At 56.5% G+C, this 17,486-nt stretch overlaps 8 protein-coding genes across 8 annotated transcripts; 5 read left to right on the top strand and 3 right to left on the bottom strand.

Moving 5' to 3' along the window:
- Positions 1–797: 797 nt before the first annotated feature.
- MKK02DRAFT_32174 (uncharacterized protein) lies at positions 798–2,008 on the top strand (the record flags this gene model as incomplete). Its single annotated transcript, XM_053088462.1, has 2 exons — positions 798–803; positions 899–2,008. 2 exons carry the CDS (start codon positions 798–800, stop codon positions 2,006–2,008), a joined length of 1,116 nt encoding a protein of 371 aa, XP_052947067.1.
- Positions 2,009–2,747: 739 nt separating this feature from the next.
- On the top strand, positions 2,748–3,861 carry MKK02DRAFT_43212 (uncharacterized protein; the record flags this gene model as incomplete). Its single annotated transcript, XM_053092323.1, has 2 exons — positions 2,748–2,753; positions 2,806–3,861. 2 exons carry the CDS (start codon positions 2,748–2,750, stop codon positions 3,859–3,861), a joined length of 1,062 nt encoding a protein of 353 aa, XP_052947066.1.
- A 225-nt stretch (positions 3,862–4,086) lies between these two features.
- Positions 4,087–5,402, bottom strand: MKK02DRAFT_36336 (arp2/3 complex 34 kda subunit; the record flags this gene model as incomplete). Its single annotated transcript, XM_053089402.1, has 6 exons — positions 4,087–4,316; positions 4,414–4,549; positions 4,597–4,895; positions 4,943–5,187; positions 5,293–5,339; positions 5,388–5,402. The coding sequence occupies 6 exons, from the start codon at positions 5,400–5,402 to the stop codon at positions 4,087–4,089; spliced, it is 972 nt and encodes a 323-aa protein (XP_052947065.1).
- A 485-nt stretch (positions 5,403–5,887) lies between these two features.
- MKK02DRAFT_43210 (uncharacterized protein) lies at positions 5,888–7,056 on the top strand (the record flags this gene model as incomplete). The annotated part of the gene is made up of 6 exons (XM_053092322.1): positions 5,888–6,177; positions 6,235–6,298; positions 6,351–6,449; positions 6,571–6,782; positions 6,914–6,992; positions 7,045–7,056. The coding sequence occupies 6 exons, from the start codon at positions 5,888–5,890 to the stop codon at positions 7,054–7,056; spliced, it is 756 nt and encodes a 251-aa protein (XP_052947064.1).
- Positions 7,057–8,686: 1,630 nt separating this feature from the next.
- MKK02DRAFT_32170 (uncharacterized protein) lies at positions 8,687–9,986 on the top strand (the record flags this gene model as incomplete). Its single annotated transcript, XM_053088461.1, has 3 exons — positions 8,687–9,040; positions 9,193–9,852; positions 9,930–9,986. 3 exons carry the CDS (start codon positions 8,687–8,689, stop codon positions 9,984–9,986), a joined length of 1,071 nt encoding a protein of 356 aa, XP_052947063.1.
- Positions 9,987–10,400: 414 nt separating this feature from the next.
- Positions 10,401–12,436, bottom strand: MKK02DRAFT_36335 (putative nucleosome assembly protein I; the record flags this gene model as incomplete). Its single annotated transcript, XM_053089401.1, has 7 exons — positions 10,401–10,460; positions 10,605–10,915; positions 11,026–11,143; positions 11,206–11,334; positions 11,390–11,671; positions 11,733–11,915; positions 12,227–12,436. The coding sequence occupies 7 exons, from the start codon at positions 12,434–12,436 to the stop codon at positions 10,401–10,403; spliced, it is 1,293 nt and encodes a 430-aa protein (XP_052947062.1).
- A 218-nt stretch (positions 12,437–12,654) lies between these two features.
- MKK02DRAFT_43207 (putative 50S ribosomal protein L22) lies at positions 12,655–13,895 on the top strand (the record flags this gene model as incomplete). The annotated part of the gene is made up of 5 exons (XM_053092321.1): positions 12,655–12,685; positions 12,734–12,827; positions 12,877–13,081; positions 13,203–13,407; positions 13,657–13,895. 5 exons carry the CDS (start codon positions 12,655–12,657, stop codon positions 13,893–13,895), a joined length of 774 nt encoding a protein of 257 aa, XP_052947061.1.
- A 91-nt stretch (positions 13,896–13,986) lies between these two features.
- On the bottom strand, positions 13,987–17,218 carry MKK02DRAFT_24148 (putative MUTL-like protein 1; the record flags this gene model as incomplete). Its single annotated transcript, XM_053086847.1, has 14 exons — positions 13,987–14,208; positions 14,302–14,376; positions 14,433–14,594; positions 14,696–14,852; positions 14,926–15,043; positions 15,106–15,374; positions 15,456–15,550; positions 15,632–15,854; positions 15,921–16,014; positions 16,075–16,288; positions 16,362–16,496; positions 16,555–16,648; positions 16,707–17,017; positions 17,114–17,218. The coding sequence occupies 14 exons, from the start codon at positions 17,216–17,218 to the stop codon at positions 13,987–13,989; spliced, it is 2,274 nt and encodes a 757-aa protein (XP_052947060.1).
- Positions 17,219–17,486: the final 268 nt, after the last annotated feature.

Here is a 17,486-nt window from a genome sequence, read left to right as displayed (position 1 = left end):
CGGCGATCGCCGCAAGATCATCCCTATAGCGGGGGCCCTGGACATGCAGCTGCTTGCTTTACTCTTATGCATGTCCGGTACCATGCTTGACTGACCCTACTGACAGCTGGTGCAGTTCCAGCTGGGGCGCTGGACCGTGGAAATCACGCACTGACCGTCTCAATGGCGTCCGGAACTTCTCGGCGTAGCCATATCAGGCATCCTCGAGTGCGTCGAGAGGCGCTCATCTGTTTCCTCTCGGATTACTGCACGGTGATCATATATGATCATAGATCCGGATACTGCGCTGCACGTGCCGATAGGTTTCGCTGTCATCTGATGCCACCAGATCTGACGAGAAATCGATGACCGCTCACTGTACCAACGCCTCTCCCAAAAGGATATCGCTAGGTTGCGATGTCGTGCTCTGTCAGTCACCGAGCACGCGTGTCACCTAATGACTCCTTTGATATCCTGCACTGCATCGTCGGGGAATAGGGTGGTGGGCCTGTAAGCCAGTGCTCTCTGTCAGCGTGAATGTGGCCTATGTCCGCTAACAAAGGTACGATGGTGGCTCACGACCTGACGTGTTTCACAAGAATTAGATTGTCCACGTCCTTTCAGGATGTCCCTGAGATCGGAGCAGTGCTGATACGCCCTGTTGTGGTCACAAAGCTCGATGCGGAGTGGATACGAGCTTTTCCCCTCTCGCCATCCGCCTCAAACATATAGCATCTTCTCCAATCTACGTACTTCAACATCATTCCGCCTGCCACTCGACTGTCGACCTCTGGCCTTCAATCCACCAGTCTCTCAGCATGTCTGTCAGTAGTTTGTTGCTGCTTGACCCTACTATACTTCACGGCGTCACCATGGACAAAGTTTTCCTCTGCTGAATCTCACGCGACTGATACCTCAGCCTAGCAAACGCACGGTCGGCCCACAGATTCCTCAGGAGGTGCTGAACAGGTTCACAGATTTCACGGGCCCGAAAGACTGGACGGCATTCATGGAGAGTCGCAGCAAAGCCTTGGTGTCGGCTGCAATCAGTGCCTCACACCACAACCAGTACATTCAACATCTCCCTGACGGCCAAGTACTCCTACTCCGCCTTGATCGCCGGTCTAGGGCTGAGGAAGCTGCTTCGGAACCTAAGACGATACTCCCACCCCGTCATCGTTCTATCATTACCCCCACAATCCCCGGGCGCGGGATATGTTCCTGCTGCAATGGGCCCAGTTCAGCCCATTCCGCTGACATCCGCATGAAGCTGTGGCTGTATCTGCATGACCTTCCTGAATCGCTGGAGGATGTAACGCTCATCTTTCGGACGGCCGAAGAGCCCTGCGACAACACATACCGGCACGCTCTGATGAATTGTCAGATGCGTGAATGGACCAAAGCTATTACGACGATGTTCATCCAAGAGCACCACGGTGGAGCGCCAACTGTATTCATGTACCGCCCTGCCAGTACCGACGACGCCGACATCACGATTGCTCACGACATCGAGTACGAGGAGGATGAGGAGGAGGACGCTGTGGCCCTCCTGCGTAAAAACCCGGCTCAGGGGAGTCGTCAATACATCAGCGAGCTGGAGGAAGACCTTGACGATCACCGGAGCGAGAGTTGGAACCAGGACAAATGGGACACCGTCGTGGATCTCGCGGTAGATCTTCTTGCCGAGGGTACCTGCGACAATCACTGCACCGTGATCGGAAGTGGCAGGGAAACCAGAGCGCCAGGGGTCATTGAGAACGTCTCTCAGTTGCACAAGATGCTCTTCCCCGAGCTGCGAAGACGAGTTCGGGCTAGCCTGCTGGGGCGCCATCCAGAAATGTCGGACGACGAGGGAGACGAAATGATCAAAGCACACATCAAGAATCACATCAGCTTCATGTCGCGCAAGGATTTCAAGGAGTCGTCGTACGGCTGGCCGCTGCTCAGTGACTACCTCGAGAACGGCAAAGGAGTATCGGCGATCAGTGACAGGACTGCCGGCGAAAGCAGTGGAGCGCGATCTGCTTGATTCCCGGTCATTTCCACTTCCCATACCTAGTCATCTTGCAGATCGACCGTGGCTTCCGCATCTGAATGACTGATTCCGGGCATGATCAGATTCCCGGCTGCGCGCTTTCCTTCTGGTCCGTGTCTCGCCAGGGTCACTCCCCAACCTGTAGCCTCCGCGGATACGGTAATTTCGAAATTCCCAGGTGCGGGACCGGATGGCAAATCGATTGTCGATTTCGATTGTTCCAGCTATGTCTCTGTTCCAGATGCTCTGCGAAGTGGCTCAAGTCACTGGAAGGTGGATGTGGACGTATTCGCCATCAGGGGTCGAGGCTTCAAAAGCGATCAGTAGCCCATGTATATCAGCTTATCCTGCTAGTCAGGCCACATAATCATCAAGCAGCGCCCGTGTTACAGGCTACAGGCTTCAAGTGAGCGCCACTTCTGTCTTTCAGGCGCTTGACCTGTCAGCCTTGACTCGCAGATCAAAGGATCCTCTAAATTGCCGTGGCGTGCTGCCCCCGGCTCGTGTGTCGGCTCTTCCTTCCCTTGACACTCTGCCCCGCGCTCTCTCAGCTCGACATGGACCGCTACAGCTCTCTTCCCTACATATAGCCCCCTTGGATGCCGGACAAATCAGCTTTCTTACATATCCCTTCAACTTATCGAGCTCCCCAGATTTTCAGCCTCAGTGCACCTACCGACTGTCCTCCTTCACAGACTTTCTGACCTTGCGACCTTGACTCGAGGACTCGATCATGTCTGTGAGTGCTCTCGTGTTCCGGTCTACTGATGGTGCATTCACAACAGACCTAGTCTTGCGCGGCGTATGCACCTGCTCATCACCTGCAGAACGACCTGAGCAAGTCTGCTACCATCCTCACTATCCCGGTAGAGATACTCAGAGACATCCTCGGACGGGCAGCGAGGACTGCGGCCGGCGATCCCAGCATCAGCCTTGAGACCAGTATCCGTCTTGTCTCCCGCAAACTTCACCAGGAGTTGACGTCCATCGTGCCCATCCGGTCTGTCCAGCTGCTCTGCCAAGATGATGGGACGGTGATCGAGTTCAAGCCTGATGGAACGTCCCGCATCCCCGACAAGCGGGCAACTATCCGCCTCAGCTCCCGTGCCCCGCGCGCAGACTTTCCGGACCTGTACAAATGCATTGACGAAGCCCGAAAGCGTGGAACCACAAGCTGGCATCTTGAATTCTCCATACCAGAGCAGGACCCCTCGGGAGAAGCCTGGCACCTTCCTCCGGGATGTGAGCTGCTTCGATATCTTTGTCCTGACCAGCTCACGATCACTCTACACGCGCCTACGGCGGACCACACGCAAGGTCCCCTCCTCGGCTTTCTGATCCGAGATGGCACTCCTCATGGCGGAACCGACCCTGACAAGGATCCGGACACAGCCGCAAGCTCGTCGTCTCCAGCAGAGCTACAATCAGCATCCCGACATGAGCACATCACCATCGGTTGCATGAGCACCAAGGCTTTCGAGGCTGGTACCGACAGTATCAGGCAGAGCATGTTGGAATTGGTCATAAACCCCCGAGAGACCACTTACACTGTGGTCGGGGCGCACAATCTCCTCAGTGTCTTCCAGGCCCAAGACGCAGAATTATCGATCACAACGAAAGTCAAGGACGCCGTGCTGACTGTGATGAAGAGGCATCCGCCGGTGACAGACGCAGACAGAGTCTTCGCTTCCAGCTGCACGAAACATCAGAGCATGGACATCTTCCGAGAGTCTGTCACAGGGTATGGGTTGTTCGCAGACTTGCGCGAGGCGAGGATAGGTGCGAGTCTGGAGGCCGAAAGGACCAAGCAGCTGGCCAATTCTGGTGACGAGGGCAGTAATGTGTGAGCAGAGGCAATACAGTTTTACATGGTCTTCAGTGCTTCGGGTGATGTATTGTGATTTCTGCTAGATGGCTGAAGTACCTGCACAGAGGGGAGTGAGTACACTGCAATCAGTCTCCATATGTCAGCCCACAACATGTGATCCTGCATATCAGACAACGCTTTCCTCTTACTCGACCCCCTGACCCCTTGACCCTACTTACCCAGCCATCTCCTTCTCCTGCTATCTTTACCTAGTCCTGAACGTCCTCCCACTCGCCGTCTTTCTCTCCGCAACAGCCACCTCCGGCTTCGCCCTGTTGAGCACCTTCAAGAACTCGGCGACCCGGTGTCGCATCCTCGAGTGCATATAGGCCTTGGAACACTTGATGTGGTAGTGGAGATAGTCGCGGAAGAGCTGGATACGGTTGATGGCGGATTGGGCGGTGGCGGGGTTGGAGAAGTGTCGGGGGGAGAGGACTGGCGGGTCAGCGAAGGGTTCGAAAAGGACAGCACGACGGCCCAGAGAGGGGGATGGAGGAGAGGGAGGAGAGAAGAAAACAGCTGGGGGACTCACTGAATGTCACGTATCCCCAGTCTTCACCATTCTTCAATCCGGGGAGATGCCGGATTTCGAGCGGTGGTTCCCGGTTCGAGTACTGGACTTGCGGGGCAGACTGGAGGGACTGCAATCTACGCGCATCGACGAATTCCTGTCGTCGTCAGCAGCATTCCAACTTCAACCTGGCCTTTGACTTACTTGCAGGAAGACCCTCCCATAAACCCTATCCGTCTCCTCCTTGAAGACCGTGCTGAAAATCACCGTCACGCGATCATGGCTCGCCTGGATAAAGATCGCCTCTTCCTCGCGATACTTGATGATCTTCAGATCGCCCTTCTTTTCGCCGCCTTGTCCGCCCAGATCAGACTGTTGGGCGCCGGCAGCGTCCTTGAAGTTGGCCTGGAGGGAGGATTGTTCCGAAAAGGCAGCGAGGAAGGGGGCGGACATGGTGGTTGATTTGAGGTGGGAGAGTTTGGAGATGAGTTCGGCTCGGTCTTCTGCTTCTGTTAGCTGGAGGCGGAAGAGAGGAGGATGGCAGCCTCACCAGGCCCTTCTGGCAAAGCCTCCAGATCAATCCTTATCGATACTTGATACTCCGGCTCCGTCTCGCCCTCGCCGAGCAACAGGCTTCCATACACCTCTTGCAAGTGCTCCCTTGCCCCGTACTTGGCAAGATCAGGCCAGCACTGGATGCTCATCGATAAGAGGAGGACCGTCTTGGCTTCCTGGGTCGAGAGGTGGAAGCGGACATTGTCGTAGTCCACGAACTGGATGTCGGCCCGGGACGGTCTAAGAGGATCAGCGAGAGCTCGGGAAGGCTTGCTGTCCATCCCCAGCGGATGTTATACATCCAAGCGGTACGCCTAAGACGGTAGATATAGCGAAGAAGCCTACCGCTCGAACCGGTCCGTCAGGACATCCTGGATGATAGTGTTGTGTGACTGCGGAATGTCAGCTTTCGGTGCCCTGGAAGGGAATTTCCAGCTCACCTCTAATAAGATCATTCTTCTCGCTCTATAGCTGCTATAGGCAGTGTCAGTCCTCGGAGTTATACTAGACGATGTGGATAGAAAGAGGTCGTCAATACCACCTCTATGCTCGTTGTCGCTGCCGGCGCGGTGCTGTGCGTCATCCCATTACCGGTCACTAATGGTTCCCTTCACTTAAGCGTCGTTCCGCCGGGACTTGACCTTGCTAGAGCGCTTTTGCCTTGCTTGCTTGATGCATGCCCCTGGTCCCTAGGAGTATGCTTTGCAATACGAGCACCTGGAGCGTATGGTCGACGACGCCATGGGAGCCATGCATGCCTGCGCACCTAGTCCGATGGTGACCTCTTCCTCTGCCTCGATTGGCTGAGTCACGTCCTTCCGACGGAGAGGTGTCCTTCCGTCGGAAACTTCTGAAACACGGCTTGGTCACGATGCTTGATTTTTCAGCTGCAGGTATAGATAAGATACGCCGCATCCCGACCCTCCATCTCACCCATCATATGCCTGACCACCCCGTTCGCGTCAAGTCTACCACGTCTCGCTCATCTGTATCCACTCAGCCAGCACCCCCTGCCTCTCTGAATAACACTGCGCTCCTAGCCCTCCTCTTCGCGCTGTTCGCCACCATTCTCGCCGTCCCCTCCGCCCGGTCATTCCTTGCAGCTCGAACCACACGTCTCGTCCCTCTCCTCCGTATCCCGGAGAATCAGACCAGAAGAACTATCGTCAATCCCCCCAACTTCGCCATGCCCGCTAAGGCCGATAACCCCAATGATCCCCGGTGGAACTAGTGAGTCCACCTTTAGACCCGAGTGCGCTTGAGGGAGAACTATGACTGAGGGTATAGCTTGGCGGAGGGTATGGACCGGTATCACGCCCACTTCAGGTGGGAGTTCAACCGGGTCTACGACGTGAGTCGACCGAGTCCGTGGATTGATGGAAGACAAGGAGCTGACGGGATAGCTCGCGGATGGCGGGTTCCACAAGGAGGGCATGTCGCTCCCTCGATTCATCAGGGAAGCTGCGCAGCTCTCACAGCATCTGGACATGCATCACAGAATAGTGAGTCCGGCTCCGCCGCGGTAGCCATTCAAACAACAGCTGACGCCTTCAGGAAGTGCGTATCTCTCGTCTCCGGAGCTTCGGCTTTCTTCCTATTACTTCCGTCCCGCTGACATTGTAGGAAGCCCATATCTTCCCTATCCTCGGCAAGAAGATGCCTCAGTTCAAGTCTGGAGCTAGAGAATCGGGCGAACACCTCAAATCGCACAAACAGATCCATGATGGTCTGGACCGGTACGACGCGTTCTTGAAGGCGGTGATGGCGGATAGCAGTCAGTATAGCTCGACCGGATTGAGGGGGATCATGGATGGGTTCAGGGGGGTTCTGTTTAGGTGAGTCTGATCTCGTAGGTGTTCAAGATGAAGGTTGCCGAACCGGTACCGGGGGATGAGCCAGTGAGAGGTCATAGGCCCGGACTGGGATACTTGGGATTGAAAGCGGAAGCCCGTGCTAATACAAGCAGACATCTAGACGAGGAGGTACACGATCTCGGAGCGGAGAGTATGAAGGCCGCAGGCTGGACGTTGGCCGAGCTTAGACAGGTGAGTTGCACCCATACCATACGTTATAGCAGACTTAACGCTGACTGGGCAGATTCCCATGTAATAAACATCTTTTACTGTACTTCTCCTATCTCTAACCATCTTGCTGTATCAGATAATAGCCTATCTTGCTTTACTCATAATGCTCACTCTACCCCTCCGCCCCTCCAGATTTTGCTTTCGTTCACGATGCAGTCTCGCTCTGACTGCCTCGGAGGAGTACTGATCACTATATCCGGATCTGTCACGATTCTCATCATACTGACAGTGACAGCTCAGACATTACGCATTGCAATGTCTGTAGGACCACATGCTCTCTGACGCCGGTTTCCATCAGCCCGCACGGTACCCAGTCGCAGCGGCCCATGCCATCCGCCGAGGTGTAAATTACGGTGGCCCACAAGCTAGGTCCCAAACTCTGACGCAAGATTCCTTCCTGCGCTAGCAGTCCCAGACTGTACATGCGCTGACTGCTGGCATCACGCACGCGGCCCACGCGCTGCATGCGTGGCCTGCAGTTGAATAAGGGGTCATGCCCTGCACCTACCTACACCTTTCGCTCCGCCCTCGCACCGCAATATACCTCAGCCCACTCATCCCCAGGGGTGACGGAGCTCGGGAGAGGTAAGCTCCAACGCGAGGTCCTTGAAATTCAGGCCAGTCTTAGGAACGGCACACACAGATCTGAAGGCGGGCTTCGAAAAGGAAGATTTTTGAACGGGTGCGTCGGAGTCTCGAAGATCTGAGCGTGAGGCCTTCTGGTAGGGACGGTCCTTTGTGCCCATCAGTTACTCGAGCGCTCAGGCGGCTCTACTCGTCCTGACGTCAAGCCAACTTCTTGCCACCAGAGTTGTCGAGGTGATAATGGTCATCTTACTGAACACTGACATGTATCAGCATCTATTCCGGACCAAGGAGGTGGTCTACGAATGCCTCTAGCTGCGAAGTTCTACGGCCAACGGCTTGGCGCACGCGCCTTCGATAATTCAGTTTGAATCTGCGGTCCGAGCGTGTGTGGCTGACCTGATCCAGATCTGTGTGTGTGCCTAACGACTGACGCGGAAATCTGCTCGGTCCGTCCCGGCTGATCGAAGCGTCAAGGCACGGACCCGCAGAGGGCGGTGGCGTCGCATTCGAGCACAAACTAACATACTCACCGGATCCATACACTTACCCCTCGTTCCTCGACAGACTCAGCGGCGTTCTTCCCACTGCTCTGCGCCCTGCCGTCCCCTCTCGCCCAGCAGGGTGAGTGGGGTAGAGTGAGGCTGACGGGATGCCTGGTCGGGTAGCTATAAGAAGAGGGGCTTGCGCCGCTTCCCCTCGAGCCATCTTCGCAAAACTCCCCTCACACCACGGCCTGACCACCGCAGCACCGCTTCGACAGCATCTCCAAGCATCACCCTACTCCTCATCCCGTATTGCGAGACCCCGCATCCCTTCCGCCCGGCCTCCTCTCCAACAGCACATCACCTCACCCGACCCGCCTGGCCTCCTGTCGATCAGCACTAACAGTGCGGCCCCCTCCTCCCAAGGCCAGCGCGCGAGCGCGCGCGGCCATGCTCTTCCCACCTCTTGTCACCCTCTTCCCCATCCCCCCGCTTCCTACCCGACCCTCTCCCCCACACTTCCTCTTCTACCCGTACGCCCACCCGTTCCGCCTCCCCCCAATCCTCTCACAGCGACCGCGAGCAATGACCCCGGGTCGGGAGACCGAACGGATCCCGTCGATCTTCGTTCGGCCTCTACGTCCTCTCCCTGCCCCGCCTGCCCCTGGTCCGGCAGCGTCGTTGCGCCCTTCTCCCACTTGCCCCAAGCTACTGACTCCTCCGCCCGCTCATCTCGCCTCAACCTCCCCCACTGACGACGACGATGGCAGGGGCCCGCCCTCTCACTCTCCCGCCCTCTCCCTTCCTCCCTTCTCGCGCGGCGTCGACACCGCCCCCCTCCCTTCCACCGCAACGAATCCGCCCAAGCTCGCGCGGCCCAAAGGCAAGTCGGGAAAGAGAGCGACGGCATGCAGAGATTGCCATGCCCGAAAGCAGAAAGTCAGTCCTCCTCTTATATTACCTCTTCCTTTCTCCCCTCTACCTCTTCTTCCTTCATCCCGTCCCAAGCACACCTCTCCCTCATGTACGATTTGCATCAGCTGCCCCTCCACTACCACTGGCCAAAATCACAACCCCAGCTGACCCCACAGTGCTCCCAAGGCACTCCCTGCTCCCACTGCCATCGCCGAGGAACAAACTGCACCTACCCGGCCCACCACTCCGAGGCCGCGCCGGGCGTCAGAGTGCTGCTTCTCTCTCTGCTGCCGCAACCTCTCGATCGACCCGACCGACCCGACCCAAAGGGTAAGGGTGATCTCGCCCATACCTCCCTCCCTCCTCCCTCCACCCCTCTCCCCCATGGCCCCAAGGCGCCACAACGCCTTCGCCTTCTCGTCCATCCCCTCGAGTCCCTGACTACCCAACTCCGCGGTCAGATCCTCCCCATCCCGACTCGGCAGGAACGGACAGCTTCTCCAGAGGCTCTCGGACAGCCTCTCCAGAAGCGCCGGAACGCTTCTCCAGAGGCGCTCGGTTCCCCCTTTGTAGAGGCGGCGGTCTTACCCTTCATGGGTCGCGACACCAGGCCAGACCAGACCCGGACGTCGGTAGCGGGCGGTCATATCGGATATCAGCCTCCAGCCCCCATACCCCATCCCTCATACCCCTCGACCCCCCCTTCCCATTCCCCTATCGCACCTTCGCGAGCGCGTCCGCAGGCGGCAGACATGTCAAGCCGATTCCGACTCCATCCAACCCTAATACTCGACTCGCCTGAAGTGCGTGCGGCTTGTCCTTCACGGGCACGCAAGGTAAGCTTTGAAGCCGAGAGTTTTGCGATACCTCCATCGATGTCTCGAGCGGTAGCTGACTTGCTTGCCTCAGTCAGTGCGATGACGCGCCGGCGCCGTGTCGATCCCATTCCCCTACAGGGCCGCGATTCTGAGCAAGGGGTGAGGACGAAGGGGTGATCAAGCTTCGGCTGAAAATAGCTCGTATGGTGCCTCGACTCTGTGATGCATGTATGATGTCCCCCATCTGGATCTTGTTTGTGGGCTAAGTCACATACGGTACTCGAACTCGTAATGCCTCGCGACTCGCTCGAGCTCGACTACCTAGCGTCTTGGTAATTAGGCTCGACTCAGTATCAGCCGAGTTTGCCAGGTTCCATATAAGCGATATCCAAAATCGTGGTCAGCGAGTCAATCTACGCAGGGGTAGGCGAAGAGTGCTAGTGAGCGGTCAGTCTCCCATCATTACGCAAAGATGCATTTTCAGAAACACGAAAAGAAAGGAAGAGAGGCGCAGATGTGGTTTAATTCCGATCCGAAATCCAGGCTTAGGCTCATCCTGACAGACTCTACTGCTGCTTGCACTCTTCCTGACCGGCGGCGGGCGCTGGAGCCCCTTCGTCGTCCTGCTCACTATCAGCGTCAGTCCAGATCACCACCCATTACGCCTCTTAGACCACTCCCAGCTACTCCTCTTCTCTTCCGCTCACCCTCTCCCCTCCCCCTCGCCCCCGCCCTTTCCCCCTCTAGCGAGAGATGCGAAAAGTACTCACCTCATCATCCTCATCATCAAACCCCTCATCATCATCCTCAAAATCGTCCTCCTCATCCTCATCCTCAAAGTCCCCATCGTACCTTAACGCCCGGCCCGTAAAGTAGTCGACCGCGCGCGGGATAATCTTCTCCTTGAACTCCTCGCCGAGCTGATAGTCGAGCTCGAGCTTGCCGTCGAGCTCCTCGAGCTCGTCCTCGTCGATATCCTCGCGTTTGAGAATGTCCTCGGTTGGGGGCTGAGGGGGCTTGAAAAAGTTGAAAAAGGACTCTTGGGGGACGTCCTTCTTGATGGTCCGGGTGCGGCCGGTCGCTGGTGTGATCAGCCTGTGGCCGGACGCTGATCCAGGACAGAACAGGAAGAACAATAATTGAGGAAGGAGGAAGGAATAGAAAATCTATCAGCCCGAAAAAAAGGCCTACACTTGTTGCGCTGCTTCTTGATCTCGACCTTCTTGGTGAGGTCCTTGTCGCCCTTCCACTTGATCTCGTGACCGATCGCGCGGTCATACACAAAGTCACCCCCGTACCCGACTTGCTCCTGTCACATCAGCTTTTGCTCCGGCCTGAACATAACCTTCAAGAGCACTATAGCTAACCCACCTGGTAGTAGTACGTCTTGGTCATCTCGGTATCCTCAAAGAAGTCGTTCGGCCCAAACGTAAAGTGGAGCTTGAATCCGGGCTTGTCGTCGAGGTAGGACAGTCGGACATTGAGCATCGACTTGAGTGCCTAGGAGACGGGTCAGCCTTTTCTTGGATCTCCACTCATTCTTGGCAAGACTCACCTCCTCGTCGTGATCCTCAATCGTCTCATTGACGGCCGGGTGGGTCCTCAGCGCCGTCAACCAGAACTCGGGAATACCCTTCTCTCCGCTCTCATCCACCTTGTCCTTGCCCTCATCGTCCACCTCGGTGATCTTGGCTCCGCCCTCGTCGTCATCATCATCGTCCGACTCGGCGTCAGAGTCGGCCGCTTTGCCCTCGGCAACCTCCGTGTCCGTAGGCTCGGCCTTTCCGGCGATAATCTCGGCACGGCGCTCGTACAGGGGCGAAAACTTGGAGAGGAACTGTAATGCGAGTCAGCCCTTGCCCTTGCAGCCGGAGTGAGGGGAAAGAGCAGAAACTTGCCTTCTTCTCCAAATCGAGAATGGCCATCTGGAACTCAGACTCAATCTTGGAGTGTTGAGCCTGGACACCCTTCAGCCCGTCAATCCGGCGACGGACGGCTGGGGGCAGGGACTCGATGTAGCCCGACGACTGGCCGATGAGGGAGGCGAACTTGTTCTGGGCCAGAGCGAGGAGGGCGGGGTTCTGGGCGTCAGCAACAAGCAAGGCAGGACAACAGAAGACAGGGGAGTGGGGGAGAATGAGATGAGAGAAAATAAGTTGGTAGATGGAAGGCCGCCTCTTTCTCCGGTGGAAACGAGACAGATCCCCTCTGATGAAGGGGCGACTCGTGTATCTCTTCTTCCCGGCGTTATCGCCTTTATCGCCTCCCTGCTCATTACACTTCGCCATCGCGTCACCCTAAACATGTATTCAAATTTTCCTCTTCCCTCTTGCCGCAGTTCCATCACACCGGCCACACTGCCCTCAACAATTAATGCCTTCCTCTGACTCACATTCGCCAACAGACTCGCCGGGTTCATGCCCGCGTTCCCCTCATCCGCATCATCCTCATCCTCCCCCTCTCCGATATCCTCGACGGTCGGCTTGCCCAGATTTTTCGCCGGCCGACTGCTGAGGACGGCATCATTGACCAAAGAGTTCTGCGGGGTGGGCGCGGGGTCGGTGGAGTGGTCCCTTCCCTTAATATTCTGTGAGCTTGACATGGTTGCTATCGTAGTAATAGAGAGATAAGAGAAGCTGGGAGGCAAACGTGTGGTGTGCGCGCTGAAAAAGTGGCGGCAAGCTGCGGGTGACGCGTCTAAAGGGAGGATTGAAGAAAGAAGGAAATACAAGGTGGCGGATTCTGATCCCGCTCCCTCTCTCTCGTCTCCTCCACTCGACGGAATTTCAGAGCCAACAGGTGTACATCCCGTATAGCACCATGACAAGGCCATTTAGAAGCGTCGTCAGCTGTACGTGCACTATCGAATCCCGCTAGTATCGCCAGCTGACGTGAATAGTGGCACAAACTGCCCAGGCTCTGGCCGGACCATCCACTTTCAGACCTCTCCGACCGGCCCTCCCTCTCCTCTCCCAGCCATCTTCATCCCGATCGTCAGCTCATTCTTCCAGATGTCTGTCTCCAGCCTAGCTGACGAAATAGAGCCTCCTTCTCAGGATGGGAGCAATACGTACCCTCCATTCTTCGCCCAAAGCGAAAGACGGCAACCCCTGCTGTTGTCGAGCGGACGTCAGAGACGAGCGTGGATATTCCTCAAGAGGAACTAGCTGCGACGAGTACCGGGAGTCTGTTTGAGGAGATTGCGCAGGAGGTGGTACAGTCTGAAAGGAGACGGAAGGCGACACAGGTGAGTTGACACGACAGGACCTGGGGAGGGCCGGAGCGGGTGGATAGGGTCTTGGGGGACGTCTTCACGCCGTGATCAAGGCGTCATCAGCCAATACAGTAGGAGTGGATCTGACTCGCAGCATCGCTACTCTACCGCGCAACACAAAATATCTCCTCGGAAGCTGAATGACCTCTCTCGCCAGATATCCGGTCTGCCCATTGACGAAGCAATCGTCCAGATGCAGTTCTCGGAAAAGCGCGCGAGTTCTTGGATAAAGTCGACGCTGTGTTTGGCGAGGGATCATGCGTTGGATAAAGGCTTGGAGAGGGGGAGATTGATTGTTGGTGAGTCGAGTGTGGTCTTTTGATCTTTGGCGCGAGGTTCCGTGTGTGTATTGGAGGAATACGGAAAATGAGAATCAACGGGCTCAGGATCACGGAGGAACAGTACTGGATTCTGCCTGTTCCTTCTGCCCTTTCCTGGCGGTCGAGACCTGGCCGCTATTCTCTTCACCCCTTGTCTTGGTTCTTCGCCCTGCAACTTCACCCTTGACTATGCGTTTACGCTGCGCCGGGCCACAGCTAACCCCTCAGCCGAATCCTGGACCTCCAAAGGGCCCAAGATCAAGCGCGTCGACATCAAAGGTCGCGGTCGCGCCGGGATAAAATATCACCCATTGGCCCGCTTGCACGTCCTCCTGAAAGAAGGCAAAACCCGCAGCGAAAAGGACCAGCGGAGGTTTCAAAAGGAGCTGGGGCTTGTCCGGTCCGCGGGCGTCGTCAGGGAAGATGGGGTGTTGCGGCGCAAGGTGGTCAGTGGGTGGGCTTGGTAGAATCGCCCATCCATATATGCAGGCTGCTGCATTCTCCTATCTCATTCTAATTATCACACCTACCATGCTAATGTCCTGATCTCCAACTTATTCAACAACGCTCAAATATCCTAAACAAGTCAGGCAAATTCGCCACCTGGACCACTTCCTTCCCCATCGCCGGCCAAGCGGTATATCGCCTGAAACTCGGGAAGAGCACATGCTGGATCTGCCACAGCGCATGCTCGGCCTCTCGTGTCGTCTCCTCCTCCCCTTCTCCCGCCTCTTCTTCTTCCGCATCAACGACCCCGACATCCGGTGGGTCTTTTTCCACCTCCATCCCATCCTCATTCGCGTCCACGTCCGCGCCTCCCCCGCCTCTCCGCCTCTTCCCTCCTTGAGTGCGACCGGCTGCGGTCGGAAAAACCGGTCTTGGCGAGTAAAAGTATGCCAACTCCTTGAGAATCCCCTGGAAACATGCCTTCTCATCTTCCCAGTCGATCTGCCTATCAGCCTCCTGCTCTCGCCCCTGCCCCTCCGCGCGCAAAAAGGACTCACCTCCACCCCAAGACGCATCAAGAAATCTGGTAATCGGTCCATATTCGGCGTGTAACCCCTGAGGACCATCGGCAGACTATCGACTGCGCCAGCCTCGGTCAGGCGGAGGGAAAAGTACTCGTCAATCATTTCGCGCTTGTCCATGAGGGTGTCGTAGAGTCGCTGTAGTCGTCAGCGCTGAGTCCTGTGCGCCATGCCGATGGCCGCAATACGGTATACACCGTAAACAGCTTGATTTGAGATTGGGGACGAGAGGCGCTCACATTGACCACATCATCCACTTTCAGCCCGCACGCCCTGACTCCCTCTTCATCGTCCACCGCGAGCCACAATAAATCTCTCAGACTAGGCGCCGGATCAAGCCGGAGTCGATGCATCGTCCCAAATTGCCTCAGCGCGAGCTGATAAAAGTGCTCATCTCTGACTGGTCAGCTGCGACCCTCCCACGCATCAAGGACACGGTAATTCGGCCAGCTAACAACCAGAGACTCACGCCAACGAAGCATGATTAACGAGGTACAGCTTCGTCCCGTTTTGAATGAGACAAAGGGAGAGGTCCCGATCGACGACGCCCACAAAAGCATGTTTGGACATGATCTCGGTCATCTCTACTCTGTGTCAGCTATACTCATTCCCTGTGCTGCTCGCACCTGGTCGGGACTTTAGGACTTACCCGTACTCCCCCGTTTCCTAGCCGTACGTCGCAACTCCGTAATACTCGTAAACTCGCACATACTCTCTTGTATTTCCCCACTTCCACCTCCGCTCGCTTTCCCTCTTTCTCCAGCCAAGACCACACCATAAGCCCCTCCCCCTTCTTCCCTCTCATCCTCCCGATCCGTCTCCTCCAGCTCCAACGCATCTTCCGGTCTCTCCCCCATCGCCCTTCTCTTCCCTTTCCGTCCGTGCCCATCTTCACCTTCACTCTCCCCGGTCCCCTTTCTCCTCCCCTTCCCACCTCCACCCGTAACCCCGCTCCCACTCGCCCATCCGCTGCGCGGAAGCGTCTCGGACTGGGTCCACTCCCCCACCTGACCTGGATGCTGCGGCGCCAACATCCCATCCAACGTCCGGACCGCCATATCCGTCCTGACTTTATAATTCGGCGCCGCCTTTCTCTTTTCCGCCCTTTCCACTCGCTCTTCATCCAGCCCATCTCCCTCCCCCTCCATTTCTGTCCCGTCCCCTCCATTCCCCACTCTGCTCTTACTTCGAGCACTACCACCACTCGCGCCAGCCCCAGGCTCAGAAGCGCCCGGAAGTAGCGTCTGCACCGTAAAGCTCCGACTCGTATTCGCTCCTTTCAGAACATCGTGCACCGCACTGACGACAGCCTGGATCATCTCGTCCTCGTTCAAGAAATGAACTTCGGCTTTGCTAGGCGAGACATTGACGTCGATCTTGGCGGGGTCCATTTCGAGGCTAAAGAATCAGCTTGACATCCGTATCAAGTCTGCCTCAGCTACTGAGCCAGGAGAAGGGACGGACCTGAGGTATACCCAGGGATTGGAGCCCTTGGCAAGGTACGCCGTGTACATCGAGTCTATAGCCTTCTTGATCTTGGGGGATTCGACCAGTCGATCTATTGCATCAGCCCTTTTCTGAATAACCCGTCTCTGTTTAGGGATTTCGGGCAACTCACTATTGATAAACAACATCCAACCCCCCTTCCTCGCCCAGCTACTATTCGCATTACTCACCCATCCTCTACATTTCGCATCCAGCATCTCTGGCTTGAGCGTCGTGAGCGGCACCTCCAGGAGCTCATTTGCGAGTGACGGGGTGTAGAGGAGAGAGATGTTGGCTCGGGCGGTAGAGTCGACCGGGGTGGATATGTCGGGCATGTTGGAGCCTGCCTGAGCCAGTCAGCTTTCTCCTTGCTTCTGACAAGTTACATGCTGAGCAGAGATACAGATCCGATTAGCTGACCTTCTTGCATACCCATGCGCAGTGCGGATTGTGTATCGCATACTTGGTCACCACGTCGAGGATCTTGTTGTACTCTTCCGACGCTGATTTGAAGGATCGTTTTCGCATTGGGACATTATAGAAGAGGTCTTCAGCCTAGAGAATCAGCTGAAGCCATATTTGACACGCGCAACAACAGACACAAGAAGCTTACCGAAATGATCGTCCCGTCGTTCGCTGCTGCAGGTCTCGGTTCCGCCCCCGCCCCCGCTTTCGCAGGAACGAGCGCCCCATCCGAGTAATGCGCCCTGCTCTATCAGCTCCCCTCCCTCCCTCCTCTCTTCGCCTCTCGAGACTCAGACTCACTTCCACCCACACCCATCCTCCCTAGTCTTCGTCACCACCTCCACATGACTACAATAACTGATACTCGCCAGCGCCTCCCCTCTGAACCCATACGTCCGCATACTGCTCAAATCCTTAAACTCCCGCAGCTTGCTCGTCGCATATCGCTCGCACAATAACGGCAGGTCGGCGCGATTAATGCCGTGCCCGTTGTCCGTGATCTGGATGAGTTTGAGCCCGCCCTCTTTGATGGAGAGCTTAATGCTCGTCGAGCCGGCGTCGAGCGAGTTTTCGAGGAGTTCCTTGATGGCTGCCGCAGGCCGCAGGACGATCTGGATGTCAGCTGAGTTTCATCGTAGACCGCTCATCGAGTGAAGGGCCTGTCAGAGAACATCTGCCGTTGACTAGATGGGACATCTTGCACGCACCTCTGACGCAGCGATCCTGTTGACCACATCCTGGTGGAGCTTGAGGATCGGCCTCGGCCCCTTTGGCTCGAACGCCGCCGGCTCAGCAGGCTCATCGACATCCATCCTTCCACTCCCTCTGCACTGATGAGATGTATGGACTTTGTCTCCCGGTATCAGAGTAAGGCAAAGGAGAAAGGCAGAAGAGAAGCGCAAGGAGAAGCTGCTCTCCGCCTTCGCGGACTTTCTGAGCGAGAGTACTGGCGAGACGCGTCTCGAAGTTCGCCGCTATACGTAAGCCTGATGACGTCACCCAAGATCCGTGCGTCCAAAATCCGATCCTTTGAGCTTTGCGCGACTTGCCAGCGACTATACCTTCTCTCTGTGCTCCGTA

The sequence above is a fragment of the Dioszegia hungarica genome (assembly GCF_025882075.1).
Source record: "Dioszegia hungarica strain PDD-24b-2 chromosome Unknown MKK02contig_7, whole genome shotgun sequence".
Taxonomy (NCBI): Eukaryota; Fungi; Basidiomycota; class Tremellomycetes; order Tremellales; family Bulleribasidiaceae; genus Dioszegia; species Dioszegia hungarica.
The sequence above is the reverse complement of the archived record's forward strand: the minus strand, read 5'-3'. Positions and strand labels throughout refer to the sequence as shown.